Genomic DNA, 15,923 nt, shown 5'->3' with positions numbered 1-15,923 from the left:
TATTTAAAAAGTGAGTTTATGCAATTGTCATTATAGAAGGTATATACAGATATATGTAAATCAGACTCTCTTCAGAATATTTATTCAGCAGTGATACTCAACAAGAAAACAATTAATAGTACTTAATTTGTGCAGTAGCCAACATATCATCATATTTGACCACTTCCACATAATTAACTAGCCTTATTTTCCTAAATTTCAACACAGATACACCAGATTTTTCTTCCCACTCTATATTGTTTTCTTCTGCTTACTTAAAAAAAATCAAAAAAACTATTATTCTCTCAACTTCTCTGTAACTTTCACCGTTTAGTTTTTTTAAAAATCTTAACTTTTTTCTTGTTCTCTGAATGAATCTGAAGAAATGATGATGTCATACCTCTGTTAAAAACATACAACAGTACTATTTACATCACTCAAAATGATTATAAAATTAAATATTTTGATGGAAACAGCCTTTCAGTTTGCCTGCTTCGTTGTTTCCAACTATGTTTTGCCAAGAGGAACCTCTAAGTCAAAAACCAGGAAAAGGCATTGGATACTTTAATATTTCTTTTAATATCTCCCCAATTCTGTTACTTATTCTGCTTTTGATAAAGTAGTAAAAATGTCTTAGATACTTTAATATGTCTTTGTTCATACACCTGAGAATTCCTGTGGTCTTCAAAGGCCAACTATTTTCAGTACATCAAAAAGCATAAAACATATATTTGCTTGTAATTTGGCCATGCCAGGAAATGAAAATACTTTTTTCTTTTTCCACTGGGATTTTACTAGGCCTTTCTAAGTTAACTGGTTAACTCATGCTGATCAGATGTTCAGACATATGTCATTAATAAAAATAGAAAAATTAAACATGAGTACTTTATAAATGCAGTCTACAAAAATCATTCAAAATATGTGATTCATGAGGCAAAAACAATAAAAGTGGTCTTTTATTACTGGCATTTGCTTTTTAACCAGATATACTGGGATTTTAAAAAGAGCAATACCAAAATCTAGGGACCACTGATTGGAGAAGTTCGGACTATTCCTGCTATCAAAAACTCCAGAGAATGTTGATTTCCTAACTCTGTTAAAAATGTGCAAGCCAACTTTCAATTTTTTTGTATCAGTTCAGTTCTCTGCTCTTCAATTTTTGTAAAAAGAATAAATCACAGGAGCTGTTAGGAGGGAACATGAATTTCATACTGCATCTTCCTGCTCCAAGCCAGCTTAATGGCACTAGGACTCTCTATTCCATAGCTTTCAGCTTTCCTTAAAATCAAAATAAGATCCATCACAAACTACTATCCTTACAATGTTAAATACTCTGGGCATCTGACCAAAACCAAACTAAAAGGCAGGCCTTTAAATCAATACCGTTAAAAACAAATTAAGCCAGCCTTCCAAACAATCCCTTTTGCCCATGTAGGACAGCCCAGGGAACAGGTGCAAGGTGTCCCTTCCTAGAGGCTGTCTCCTCCTTCAGGAACCTGACCTTTTCCAGCAGGCAGCTCTGGCATCACATGAAGCAGATATCAGGAGACCTAATGCCTGCTTTCCCATCTGTGCTTTCCAAATGGCTCCTGACGCCAAGGGCTGAGATATGACCTGGCTCTCCGATGAGAACATGCCTCCCAAGTGATATGCCAAGTTTCCCTGGAAGCATTTCTAAGTATATGTTCCCTGAGCTCCCTCCTCACCCTCTCAGTCATGGTTCATTTTTCCCTCTTTACCGGCGTTTGCTAACTCCACCTCCCCATCCCATCCCTGTAATGCCATGTCTTCAGTCCAAACTCCGTACCCACTTTGGGGAACTGCTGATCTCCTCCCAGCCTAGAACTCCAACTTCAAATCCAAAAGCCATAGTTCAACAATTTTGGAACTGGTTTGAAGTGATCTTTTTTGAGGCATACCTGCAGGCAGCTCAGTTACAGCTTCTTCTCTCGCCTTCTCCAGCTTCTCCCTTACCCAGGGAAATTCCTGCAGGGAATCTAGAAATGCGTCAAATGCTTTAGGACCTCTGGAAGGTAGGATATCCAGCAGCAGCATTGTTTTCCGGAGGCCTGTAGTTTGAGCTTTGATTTCTTGAACATGGTTTTCTGTCAAGACCCCTTCCTGGTAAAGATACTGAAGAACCAGTCCCTCCACCAGTACTTCTGCACCCAGCTCCAGGCGAAGGGAGCGAAGCACTTGCTTATCTTTAGCCTCCATTTCCCCCTGGGAAGAGAGAAAATTGTAGCTCAGATTACAGAAATACTGATGTGCCCCTAAAGCTACTGCCCTCGAATGTCATCTCTCCTTAAGGAAATGGACATCTTTGAACCTTAGAGTGCCTGCCATGGTGTTTAACACATGGCTGATAAGCCAAGCCTAATTAACTTCAACTGTTTCTGAACATAACTAACGATCCTGAACGTGAATCATCTTTTCTAATTTTACTTTCCACACAACAGGGTCTCAGATCAATTCCTCGTTCTATGAAAAGATTTGGGGGGGAAAGTGGGTCAGATACCCTGCTTAAAAAGCAACTTTTATCTGGGTATTACAGAGTGACATTTCATTTTAACATAGTTGAGAAGAAATAGCGGTTTTATTTTAACATTGCCTTCAACAGAGCTGCCCCACCAGTGCAGAAACTGCCGGCAGGTGCTCTTCTGAACGTGGGCATTGGCAGAACCTGCTCGGCAATGGGCATGGGGGTCAGAAACCAGCAGGTGCCAATGAGTTTAAGAATCTCTTACCCTAGGAGAAAAGGCTTATACACTATCACCTTCAAGAAAAGCATTTAAGTGTTTGTGTCTGGTCTCCAATAATCTTGTATATAGTCAGAGTTTCCACCCCATCCCTCGAAGGATTCAGACTTGTGATCACGACACTTCTGTGACTACACACGCATGGAACATTCATCTATCTTTTCTTTAAAAAAGAAATGCCCAGCCCTGCCACGCTGGGTTTGTGGGCATACTGCCAAGCCACTACACCAGTGAGCTGAGTAGAGGTTGTGTAAGTGGGGGGGACACCTATACAAAGTGAACCACGCCCGCGACCCCCGCCCCCAGCCCTCCTGGCAGCCCCCGGCGCAGTCCGAGGGGTGGCAGGTGAGGATCCTGTGCACTTCTGGCTGCGGTGCCCGTTTGCAATTTGTTTTTATTCCCTGCCTCATCAGCTGAAGCCCTGTGGTATCACGAATAGGAGGGACTACGAAAGGTTTTCGGGCAGCCTGACCCGCTAAAAAGAGGGTGCCGGGAATGACATTCAGAGAGGACTGAGAGGAGAGAGGGGCCCCGGACACCCCTACCGCCAGCCACCCAAACCGGCCCCGCTCGGCTCGCCACGAGCGGGAGAGGAGAGACGGGGGAGCCACGTCGGCCTGGGCCCTGAGGCCACAGACGCCGCTGTGCGGGACCTTGGAGAAAAGATGGATGCGGGGCTTCTGGTTTCCTGTTACTTACGTCTGCAAACACGTATCTTAAAAAATAAATAAATAAAACTGCAACCGGAATCCAGACTGTTAGGGAACCTGAGCCATGAGCACCATGTTTATTAAAGGCGAAAACTGAAAACAGGAAGTACTGTCGCCATCTCTGTTGATGGCAAAGACAGGAAGTGCTGTAACTATCTTTACTGGGGGCTCAAGAGTCGGGCTGAAGCCTTTTCCGCCATGTTTGCTGTGGGTAGACAAACAAGCCAGCTGGAGATGAAAAGCAGTATCACTTAATGGGGTTATCTAAGGAAAAAAGTAATTAGATTATTGCATTTTTAACACAGTAACTCCGCCACGGCCTTGCACATCATTGAAATAATACATAATTCAAAAGACATTTTATCAGCGAAGCCTTACATGACCATGACCACTCTATTTAAAATTGCAAAATCCATCTCTTGCACTCCCATGCTCTTTTCCAACTTTATTTTTATCTGTAGCACTATCACCATATCACTAAAACTTCTACTTAAACATTTATCATATGTTTTCCTCCAGAAAAAAAATGCAAGTTCATTTCTTTATATCTCAAGTTTCCTGCTCACAAAGCATCTAGAAGCCAGTTAGGATTCAGTTGCAGTGATCAACTAGCTACTCTATACAGAAAGAGATTTTTCATGGAGGTGAATTGGGTACATTCACAATCATTGGAAAGGCTGGAGAAGGTCTGGCACACAAGCATAACTCCCTAAACAACACTGACAAACTGGCTCATGGCCACAACCAGGAACATGGAGTTGGGAAGCCATTACCTCACAGTTCCAGTCTTCTCAACACTGACAGAGTGACTGGACAATGAAACACTGATGCAGAAAAACCAAGGTCTCCACAGCTGTATTTGCTAGCAACATCAAAACAGAATCTGCAAATCTTATTCTGATGTAGAAGGGAGGACCCCTTAAAAAAAGAACAAAACTGTCTCCTGGAGGGTGGACCCCTTATAGTGCAGGCTTCCCTTGCTAGGTGAGTGTCCTAGGAACCCACCTGCATCAGTATACCAGCTGGCATTGTTGTGAAAGGCTGCCTTCGGCTTCAGTGATTTTTCTTTTTAAGAGTCTTTCAGTGCATTTTCCCATTTCATGAAGGGTGATTTATGAGCACGCCTGCCCCCACCACAATGTGTTCGGCAGTTTTTGACCAAAAACAGAATGACCCCTGTGACCCTCCCTATTTACCTGATCTCACCCCAGCAACTTTTTTTGTTTCCCTGGATGAGAAAAGTCCTCAAACGGAATTGTTTTGCCAGTGTGGAAGGGGTGAAACAAAAAATGGCAGAAACACTAGAAGGCATCAAAATCAACAAGTTCAAAAACCGTTTTGAGCAGTGGAAAAGACGTCTTGACAGGTATAATGTATCAAATGGGGAGTACTTTGAAGGTGACTGAAGTTTAAACATGTAAGCAAATATATACAATTTTTTTATAAATAAATTCCAGGGGATTTTTTGGTTCCCTCCTCATATGCAGTTGGTGAAACAATTCACATGTGGACCATTACCAAACAAGTGTGTCTGGAACATGTAGTTTGGAGTTTTCCAGCTTCTGAAGCACAGAGAGGTATGCTAAAAAGAGAGAGGGGCTCATCCTGTGATACTGGGTGATAGATCTGCTGAGTTCACCATATTTTTAATTTGGAAGCCAAGACAAATGCATGGTCCAAATATAAAGAGATTCAAAAACATCAAATTGAGGTTCTTTCCTCAACTTTTTTTATAAAATGAGGCAGTCAGTCAATAAATACATCAATAAAATCAATTGGATGGTATATACAGAAATCATACATACTGTTAAAACTTAGTTGACAGTAACAACCCCCTCCCCCCCAAAAAAACCCTTAGGTATCATTATTTCCATAGAGGTTTTCATAACCAGCTCCTCTAGTGGAAGATGAAATATCTTTATAAGCAAATTAATGGAGAGCAATTCTAATCTCATGCCTCAAAACCTTTCAATTTTTGTAACCAGTTTAAAGTGTTATTACATCAATCCACCATTTTACTATATGATATTTTTACATGAGTGGCAGGTATTAATTTTATAACTAACATTTTACATATGTGAGGAGTGTAGAATCAAAGTGGTCAAGTGTCTTTGCCAAAATCTCACAGTTAATATATGTGAATAGCAAAACCCAAATTCTATCCAGTTGTCTCTGGTTTCATGCTATTTCCAGTACACAGTACACTACACAGCCCTGTATGGTGAAGAGTCTATTGTTCAAAATTTTGGCAAATCATTCTGGTGCCACCCCTCACTTTTGATACTCTTAAGTTCCAGGTACTCTCTTCACTCTCTCCCTCTTCTTTTGCTCTGGAACTGTTGTCCTTTCCTGGGCAAGATTTCTATGTGTAGACAGGTATTAGCAACATTCTCTCTCTTTATCCAAATAAAGTGCAGACCTCGTGATTCTGTCAATAGCTGAGGTTATTGACTTTCAGGGAAGGAAAAAAAATGTATTTTTTCCAACTGTAAAATAAACTTTGATAATTTTCCAACACACGGTAAAGTTAAAACAAATAGCATGCACACACACACCCCCCCCACACACACACACATAAACCCTAAAACACTACCTAGTTTAAACACTTAATGATTTGTTGTATTTAGAAAGGCTTTAGATCTTCTGGGAAATAGAAGGTGACATTGATGATGACATCCGGGGAAAGATGAAGAGCCAACAGTGAGTTCTATGAGAATTCACAGAACAGAAGTGAGGAGAATAAGGGACAGCATGAGAAGAATTAGTACAGAAGCCAAGGGGCATTGAGTCCTTATGGTGAACAACCTGAGAGGTTAGCATTGAAGATCTGAACTAAGTTCACAAGATGAAGCCCTTGACCATCAAAATCATCTTCCTATGGCAGATTTAGATGAGCATCCATGCTGCCTCCTAAGAGGCCTCACTAACTCTCTGACTGATTAGCCAGCTGCCATCAATTAGCCTGTTGGAAGACCACCGCCCACTCTAGCATGCAATGATACTTCTAAGAAACACACCAAAGGTTCAGCTTCGCTTGCATAAATATCCGAGGCCAACAGGCCCCGAAGGAATCCACAATAGAGCAGAATCACTATCACAGATGTTACCCCTCCACTATGTCCCGTCCTTCTCCCTAGACTGGAACTGTGCCCCACTGAGGATTAAGCACCTGTTACCCAGTGGCAACCAATCCATTTTCAGGAAGGACAGATATTTTCCTTTTTATCTCTCCCTACCATGTTTACTTACTCCAAGCTATACTCCTTGCGAGTTTTCAAAAGAAAGAGTCAAAAAAGAGAAGAACAAGTGTAGTATTTTTCTACGTTTCAACTTGGTCTTTGCCTTTGCAACCTTCAAAACAAAATCTGAAGGAATTACTTCTGGTTTTTCCTGCTTCATAAGATGTGGAAATGAACCCATGGAGAAAAACAGATTCATTTCAAGCATACCTGAAACAGTTACAGAAGTGGGTCATGAATTAAGTCGCAAAGAAACTTCAATAAATTTTAAAAAATCAATAGCATACAAACTATGTACTCTACCATTTTACAGTGAAGTTGGAAATTTTAACAGAAGTGTTAGAATTTACACTTTATGTATCTTTAGAAACAAAATAAATCAACTATTAAACCCTTGAGCAAAAAAAAAAAAAATCATACACATTTGTATTGATACAACCACAGAAAAAACATCATGGAGATTCCTCAAAAAATTAAAATGGAATTATCATATGATCCAGCAATCGCACTTCTGGGTGTAGATTAAAAAAAATGAAATCAGTATCTCAAAGAGATATCTGCACTCTTATGTACAACAACAGCTGCAACATAAACGGCCATCAATGGGTGAATGGATAGAATCTATATATACAGATTATGTATATAAAATTCAGACTTTAAAAAGAAAAGAAAATCACTCCTATTAGAATGGCCAAATTCCAGAACTCTGACAATACCACATGCTGACAAGGATGTGAAGCAACAGGGATTCTTATTCACTACTGGTGGAAATGCAAAATGGTACAGCCACTTTGAAAGACAGTTCTGCAGCTTCTTACAAAACCAAACATACTCTTATCATGTGACCCAGCAATCATGCTCCTTAGTATTTACCCAAAGGAATTGAAAAGTTATGCCCAAACAAATGCCTGGACATGGCTATTTAGAGCAACTTTATTCATAGTTGTCAAATCTTGGAAGCAATCAGGATGTCCTTTAGTAAAGGAATGTATAAATATACTGTGGTACATCCAGAAAATGGAATATTATTTATCTCTAAAAAGAAATGAAATGACAGAGAAATCTTAAATAAATATTACTAGGTGAAGGAAGTCAGTATGAAAAGGCTATAGATTTATGATCCCAACTATATGACATTCTGGAAAAAATGAAACTATGGAGACATTAAAAAGATCAGTCATTGCATAGGGATTGGAGGTGGGGAGAAGATGAATAGAAGGAAAGGATACAGAGGATTTTTAGGGCAGTGAAAGTACTTTTTGTGATACTATAATGATGAATACATATTATTATACATTTGTCCAAATCTACAAAACACACAACACTAAGAGTGAGGCGTAAGGATAACTATGGAGTTCAGGTGATTATGATGTGTTGATATAGGTTCATCAGCTGTAATGAGTGTACCACTCTGGTGAGGAATTTTGATAATGGGGAAACTAGGAATGTGCCCGGTGGAGGCTATTTCGGAAACCTTTATTTTCCCCCTCAATTTTGCTATGAACCTTAAAATGCCACAAAAAAAATGTCTTAACTAGAAAAACAAAAAGAAACCCTGTCATATACTACAACATGGACAAACGAGGAGGATATTATGATAAATGAAATAAGCCAGACACAGAAAGATAAATACTGCATGATCTCACTTACATGTGAAATCTAAAAATGTCAAACTCATAGAAGCAGAGAATAGAAGGGTGGTTGCTAGGACCTGGCAGGTGAAGTAAAAGAGATATTTGTCAGAAGGTACAAAGTTTAAGTTATGCAGGATGAATATGTTCTGGAGATCTAATGTTTCTACATGGTGACCATCACTAACAAGGCTCTATTGTATATTTGAAATTTGCAAAGAAAGTAAATCTTAAATGTTTCATCACACACACACAAAAAAGATAACTCTGTGAGATGATGTTAATAAGCTTGATTGTGGTAATCATTTCACAACACAAGGGTAGGCAAAAAGAGGTTTACAGTTGTTCATATGGAAAATAATACAATAATTAATAGATAATAATACAAGGATAAACTCTGTGTCATATACTCACAACTGTAAACCTACTTTTGTCCACTCCTGCATACATATATCAAAGCATCATGTTGTATCCCATAAATATATACAATTTTTGTTTGTCAATTATATTTCAATGAAGCTGAGGATGAAAAGACACACTTCTAACCAATAGAGTATAGAAAGAAAAAAAAAAACTTTACAGCAGAGAAACCTAGCAGACACCACCTAAGCCATGTGATCAAGGTTAATATCACCAGAAATAAGTCATGTCAATATCACTTACCCCAATATAATGTGACAAGAAGGTAGCACACCATCTCTGTGGAATTCTTCCCCAGATTCATAGTCTCCATCTTTTCATGAGAAAATATCAGACAAACCGAGACTGAGGGGCCTTTCACAAAATATCTGACAGTTACTATTTGAAAGTGTCAAGGCCATGAAAGACAAGGAAAGACTGAGAAGGTGTCATAGATTGGAAGAGAGTAAGGAGATATGACAACTAAAGGAAGAAAAGGTGGGGGAAAGGGGAGAGGGGAATAAAGAGTAGAAAAGGAAGATGGTGAAGGACTGCCCATTGTCAGGAAGATATGAAGACTTCTGGACGTAAATTCTTTCACCTTTGCTATTTTCTTGACATGCAACAGGAACCCTGTGCAGCCTCCATTCCCTGTACCCCCACCCCGACAAAAAAGATAGAACTGAAGTTGTCCACGGAAATATAGGCATCTATCCCTATAACGGCAAATCCTAAAACTATACTTGAAACATGCAGCCATGCTGTCCCCTCTTTCTGTGTAACTCTTGATAAAAATATTATGCTGTAGATGATGTTACTTGAATAATGTGCACCAATTAACTATTGCCTGAATAATATATACCAATTAACTATTAATTTACTAAGTTATGAATTCTAATGATGTCTTTAGTTCTCTAATGTCTCATTTTGATCTTAGGTTAATAATTGCTTACTGTGAAAATCCTGGGACAGTTCACAAAAACCTAAATTGCAGACCTTTTAAAGGAGCCAACTACATTATGCAAATTATCTTGCACTAATATAATACACCAACAACATTTCTAGACGTTTTAAGTATTATTAAGACTGTAGAGATTGATACTACTAGGATTAATGCAATTTATAATTTGACAGCGGGAAGTTTTTGTTTTGGGGTTTTTACTTTGTCAGCATTTATTTACTTTTGGCCTTGTGACTTTCGGTTTTCTTCGATAACAGAACGGCCCGGATGTTAGGCAAAACGCCACCCTGGGCGCTGTTGACTTTGCCCAGCAGCTTGTTAAGCTCCTCCTCCTTGCGGACAACCAGCTGGAGGTGACGAGATACGGTGTGCGTCTTCTTCTGGTCTCGCGGGGCGTTCTCCGCCAGCTCCACCGCGGCCGGGTACTCCAGCAACTCCGCCAAGGAAAGGGGCGCGCCAGCCCCGACTGGCTCTGCGTAGTTGTCTTTGCGCAGCAGGCGATGCACTCGGCGCTTTGGGAACGGGGAAGCCGGCGCCGGGCAAGCGCCACTTGGCCTTGGCAGGAACTTTGCCTCCTTGCTTCCAGCGACCGGACATAACTAAAAGTGAGGTTAAAACCCTTGAAACCCAGAATCTCGCAGCCAAACAGGATTCAACAATAAATTTTTGTTGAGAATTTATTATGTGGTAGGGTGAGTTAGGGCTAACATACGGAGAGGTAAATTCTCTGTCTTCATGAAGCTTACAATTTAGAGGAGATAAACATAAACAAGGCAACAAAAAATTAATCACGTATTATTAGAAATGCAATTAAGGAAGAATGCTCTGATACGAAAAACCGGTTCAGAAGCTAGGGAATTGGAGCTGATTTCAACAGACTCTGCAGAAAAAGCCTCTTTAAGGAAGCGACCCTTCCTATTTTTCTTCAAAAAAACCTGCAGTGGTTATAAAATTTACTACACACATTTAAAAGAGAGATTTAAAAGCCAATTAAGAAGATAACATAGTAGGACACCTAGAGATATTAGGACATGAAAAATAAGTTCTTAATTTCCTGGCATTCAAAATGAAAAGCAAAAAACCATTTGTGTTGTACAGTTTACATCTCTCAAATAAAGAAAACATACTGAGTCATCAAAAGTTGCTGCAATTTCTTTGACACTGGTTTCAAGCAGGATTTATCACGATTGTTTATATAAAAATATCAGATAAATTTATAAACTCTGATTTTTCCTGTTTCTTTACATAAGATACTAAAATGCTCAACTGTACATTTCTGATATTAACCAATATAAAGTATAAGATAATACATTCTAGGTACTGACTGGTATACCTAAATGTAGTGACTGAATGAAACTAGTAAATGGATGCCATTTAAACTTTCAATTTCTACCTAAACAAAAACTAGGTATTCCAAATGAAAAAATTTAATAGCTGAATTCTCTGCTGAATATCTATGGTGCTGACATCATGTATCATTGAATGAAGAGAAATCCATACACTTTAGAAAGGAGACAAAAAGAAGATTTAACTTAAGACTTTGTGATGAGTAATTGCGTGTTCCTTCCATTCTTGTTCAAACGCAGTGACACAGAAGCAAGCTGCGCTGTTATCAGGGAAAGGGGCCAAGGTGTTTCTCAATGAACAACAACAAAAGGAGTTTAAACCTGTTTAAGCATATGGCCAAGTATTCGGCTGAGACCACAGAATTTGACAAGATAAACTACAAAGAAATTATTTTAATCCTCCTCCAAAAAACTCTTGATTATTCTATTACCAATTGGCTACAGTAACCCTCAAAAAACTTGACAGGGACCTCACTGAAAGATTCCTTCCGAGCAGAACTACGTCACCATGCGTCTGCCAGAATGACTCAGTACATGTATCAAGTAGCTTAATGAACAAAGCTTTTATCTGGGGTTATTTAATAAAGTCCATTTAAAAATTAAACAATGATTACTAAATATACTGATCTTTTTTTTTCAGCATAATTGAGGCTGGGCTGTTCTTTCTGACAACAATCTGCCAAAAGGCTTAGCTGCGTTTGTTAAAGCAAATACAACCATTACCGCATACGAGGGTGCTTCCCTTCCTTCTCATTCGCACTGATAAGTGGGCATGCATCCAATCTATCCACCAAGAGGTATAGAATTTTGAACATATAGTGGATAATAATATTGAAGCATTAGAATAGTTCTTTGGGGAAACTGATTTAGTAGGGGAAAGAACTTAGTCATTAAAAGTGCTAATGGATTCTTTATGTCTCTTCTCCCCAGATAATGAGAATGTGAATGCTGGGATGCTTTGAGTACTAGTCAGCTAGAAACCTAAGACCAGCTGAGATAAACTTCTCTCCACCCAGAGAAGCTCCCCCATTGACCGGAAGTATGAGGGAGGGGAAAAGACAGAATGAGTTATGGCCTGGGGCTGACCTCATCAAGTTCATTCGGCCCATATGATTTTTCCATATGGCCTAAGAACATCAGATATGCAGAAGGAAAAGCAAACCCACTATTCCTGTGACTTTTGAGTGGTTTGATGTCCTTTTGAGTGGCAGTGTTAGGCCGCCTTCTCTTGAGGACAGAGAAATTGTTTTTTTATTGGCAGGGGAGGAGGGTGTCAGTGCTCAAATGACTTACTACTATGTATACAGCATGTTCTCGGTAAAAATGTTTGACCAATAAATAACAGGACTGTCCTACTAATTTCATTTTACATGCAGTGCATAATATGATGCTTTGCAGTAGACGCTCAAAAACATAGATCATTAAATGTATATAAAACCGGTGTATTACAACCAGATTTCTTTTTGGCTCCCATTTATGTATACTAAAGAATGTGAGAAAGTAAAAAATTCTTGTTAATTCATTTTTATGTGGCTAATCTTATAAGCATTGTAGATTATATGTGACATATAGAGAGAAAGAGAGGTTATTTCTATTGAGTTTTGTTATAAGTCATAAGTGCCTGAAGTTTTAAGAAGATTCCTAAAATCTCTTTCCTTGCCTAACTGTACTTTCATTTCCCTAAGTGCTCTCATCCGACCCATTCCATTAAATATTATCTAAAGACAAAAAACCTTTCAAATGTTAGCTCTGGTCTACTTGACATCTCCATTTGAAGTTTAATAGGCAACTCACACTTAATCTTTCCAAATCTGGACTCCTGATTCTCCCTCCCCCTGACCTATTCCTCATCGACTTGCTCCACTTCTGCATATGGTACCAACATCCCAGTAAGCAGGAGACTGTAGGAATCATCCTTAACTCTTCTTTCCCTCACAACTTCCATCCAATCCATCCATAAGTCCTATTGATTCTATCTCTACAACATCTCCTAACTCAGTCCTGCCTCTACATCCTAACTACCATCACTCTCATCTAAATCACTATCATATCTTGCTTAGACTCTAGAACTTGGCTCTCCTTTGTCATTCAGGTGACATCTTAAATGTCACCTCCCTAGGGAAACCTCCCCTGAATACCTGACCTAACATTGCTCCCCACACTATCATATCACCTCCTTTCATTTTTTCTTCTTCCTATTTATCACTACCAGTTAATTTTTTATTTATCTTTTTACTTGTTTCTTTGTTTATTGGGAAGGGGATTATTTTCTGTCTCTCCCCATTAAAGTGCGATAACTGTAAGAGAAGGGACCTTTGCTATCTCATTGTCTGCTATATTTCCAGTATCTATAGGAAAGTCTGACATATAATAGGTGCTCAATAAATAGTTCTTGAATTAAGAAATTAATAACTCAATTAGTGAATAAGCTTAAAACTCATTTGAACATGAAAAATAAGCAGAATGCAGAACAACATAGGTTTTTAGATAAAGTAACATATTCATTGAGATAAAGTCCCAGCTTCCCTCAACAGCTTTAATTCTAATTTTTTCAACCAAAATTATTGAACATTTACTGTATACCAGGAACATTCTTTACACATACCATCTCATTTAGTTTTATTCAGTCCTTGCACAGCCTTCTGAAGTAGGTACCACTAGCATAGTGGCAGAGCCAGGATTCAATCAAAAACTTCCAAAATACTAAGTCCTAACTACTGCCCTATGGATACTATGCTCCTTTCAGGTTGCCCAGTTTCTCCAGAAACATGCACCTAGGAAAGTAAGGTCTGGGCAGTTTAGCCCCAACTTAGAGCCCATAGCTCTCTCCCAGAAGGCTGAAGTGATAGTGTTCGCCTCAAGAGCACATGAAGGTCGAGGCTTGGCTGCGCAAGAACATTCTTCCTGTGATGCACATCCTGCACGCAGAGCGAGACAGTATTCAAAACAACATTTCCCAAGCTAGTTAATTATTAAATGTCTGAACCTTCTGTCAAACCTATACAGTGATTATTACATGCTTTCTAAGATTCAGGTCTCCAAAATTAAACACTTCTTTTACTGCACAGAAAGATCAGGTTCTTGTATAGGCCAGGTGAGCTAGTGTATATGGTATTTTCTTGAAAAAAAACACAAGCTGTTTTTCAGAATGTGGATTATCACGCAATCACAGAATACAGGAAATGGAAAGGAGCTAAGAAATGGCTCTTTATTTCACAAAACTGAAAAAGGAGGCACAGAGAGGAAGAGTGGAGTGAAATTACATCATTTACTAAATTTATTTCTCAATATGTAACTGAACAATGGTTTTTTTCAGCCATTTTGCCCAAATTAGTACACATGATTTCAAACTTTCAAAATGACGCCAAGTTTATGTTTATGTGCACTTTTTCCCCTAGACTTTGTGCTCTATTTTTTAAAAACTTTTCAGGGTACCAATCTCCCATGTAATAATCAGTGGACATCATTTCACCTTAATGTCTCTGGGGTAAAAAAAAAAAAAAAAAAACAAAACAAAACAAAAAACAAAACAAAAACCACTATATTTTCTTGGTAAATGAGCTCTTCAAAAATTGATTGTCACAGATGCAACTGATGGAAGGTGTTTATAGATGGCTCCAGTTTCAGCAGAAAGTGAGGTCTGCCTTGAAGAATCTTCTCCATTAAATATGCCTCTTTCTGAGCTCAGAATGGTACAACAGTTCACCAGTGGTTCAAGATGTAACACTAATGCCAAACTGAACTTAACTCTTCAACTGTCTGCTTGGATATCTCATACAGCGATCCTGATCCTCTTAGTTCTCGAACTTTAAAGAGCATCAGAATCAGCAGCGGTTGGTGAGAATTGGGTGTCCAGCCCTGGCCCCAGAGTTTCTGATTCAGCAGGTCTGGGAAGGGACTCTGGAATTTGCATTTCTAACAGATTCTCAGGTGATGCTGTCTGGGGTCCCTTGTTTTCAATCAAACCAATAAACACATTTCCATCAAAACTACCCACTATTGAAATTACTTGATAATCCTGGATTAACCCAGAACACAGGGATTGTTGATTTTTAACTAGATGCCAGCCCCGTGACATCTACAAAAGTGAAAATCCAAAGGTTTTTGTTGAACTCTTTCATTCAGGGAACAGAACTGTGACCTACTATCAGAGACTCCCATGAATATTAGTTATCGACTGCTGATCAGTGCTTTGAAAAATGATGGTGTTATTGTTTGCGAGTAAGATTCTATTAAGAATTTTCCGTGTGGTAATTCTTCATCATAGTGAACAAAGAAGAACGTTCACTCCCATGTAGTCCAGACCTAGTTCTGTTGCTTAGTGATGGGCTTCAGGTACCATGGCAGTATTGTGTTTGCCTCTTCAAAAAGGGACAGTGTGCCACAGGTGCTTTTTAACTCTACCAGAGTGCTCCCATAAAGGATTCATACGCATTTTTATTTAATCTAGCATAGTAAGAATTCTCAAGGTGACAAGCTTTCTTTTAGGATGTTTTTAAATGCGCTGTTCTCTTTCTTCGAAGTGAAGCTCTATGATTCCCCATCATTGACTTCACTTCTGGAAGGGATTCATCGCCCTGACAAAGAGCCACCAATCTGTTAACACGTATCGCAGAGTGCTTTGTCTATGTTCATCTGTGGCCAGACAACTGGTAGATTCTAAAGACATGGAAAAGAAAATCTGTGGACATGCTTGTACACTGTAAAAGAGCAGGTTTAGGTATGAATATTATTAAGACAATGTCTCCTTCATTAGATCTATGATCCATAAGAAAGATGCAATTAACTTAGAAGAAACTGTAGCGAACTACCTAAGACAGTATGCAATTAGCTACTAAATTACAAAGCACTCCACCAAAAAGGCTTTTTAAGAATTCAGAGAGGCTAGAAACTAATAAA

At 38.9% G+C, this 15,923-nt stretch overlaps 1 protein-coding gene and 1 pseudogene across 2 annotated transcripts in view; both read right to left on the bottom strand.

The window, feature by feature from the left end:
- Positions 1-3,565, bottom strand: part of CRADD (CASP2 and RIPK1 domain containing adaptor with death domain) — a 237,579-nt gene extending 234,014 nt beyond the window's left edge. For both annotated transcript variants that reach the window (XR_008529686.1, XM_054580214.1), the window contains exons 1-2: positions 3,438-3,565; positions 1,899-2,202 (exon numbers count right to left, since the gene is read on the bottom strand). Coding sequence is in view for 1 of the 2 variants with exons in the window: in XM_054580214.1 (XP_054436189.1) it covers positions 1,899-2,196 (298 nt within the window). In the remaining variant the exon portion in view is untranslated. The remainder of the gene's footprint in view (positions 1-1,898; positions 2,203-3,437) is intronic.
- Positions 3,566-9,890: 6,325 nt separating this feature from the next.
- Positions 9,891-10,451, bottom strand: LOC129075732 (histone H2A.J-like; annotated as a pseudogene).
- Positions 10,452-15,923: the final 5,472 nt, after the last annotated feature.

Source organism: Pteronotus mesoamericanus, unplaced genomic scaffold, assembly GCF_021234165.1.
Source record: "Pteronotus mesoamericanus isolate MK-2021 breed Mesoamerican mustached bat unplaced genomic scaffold, CSHL_Meso_final contig_56, whole genome shotgun sequence".
Lineage (NCBI taxonomy): Eukaryota > Metazoa > Chordata > Mammalia > Chiroptera > Mormoopidae > Pteronotus > Pteronotus mesoamericanus.
Note: the sequence above shows the minus strand (reverse complement) of the source record. Positions and strands in the feature narration are given on the sequence as shown.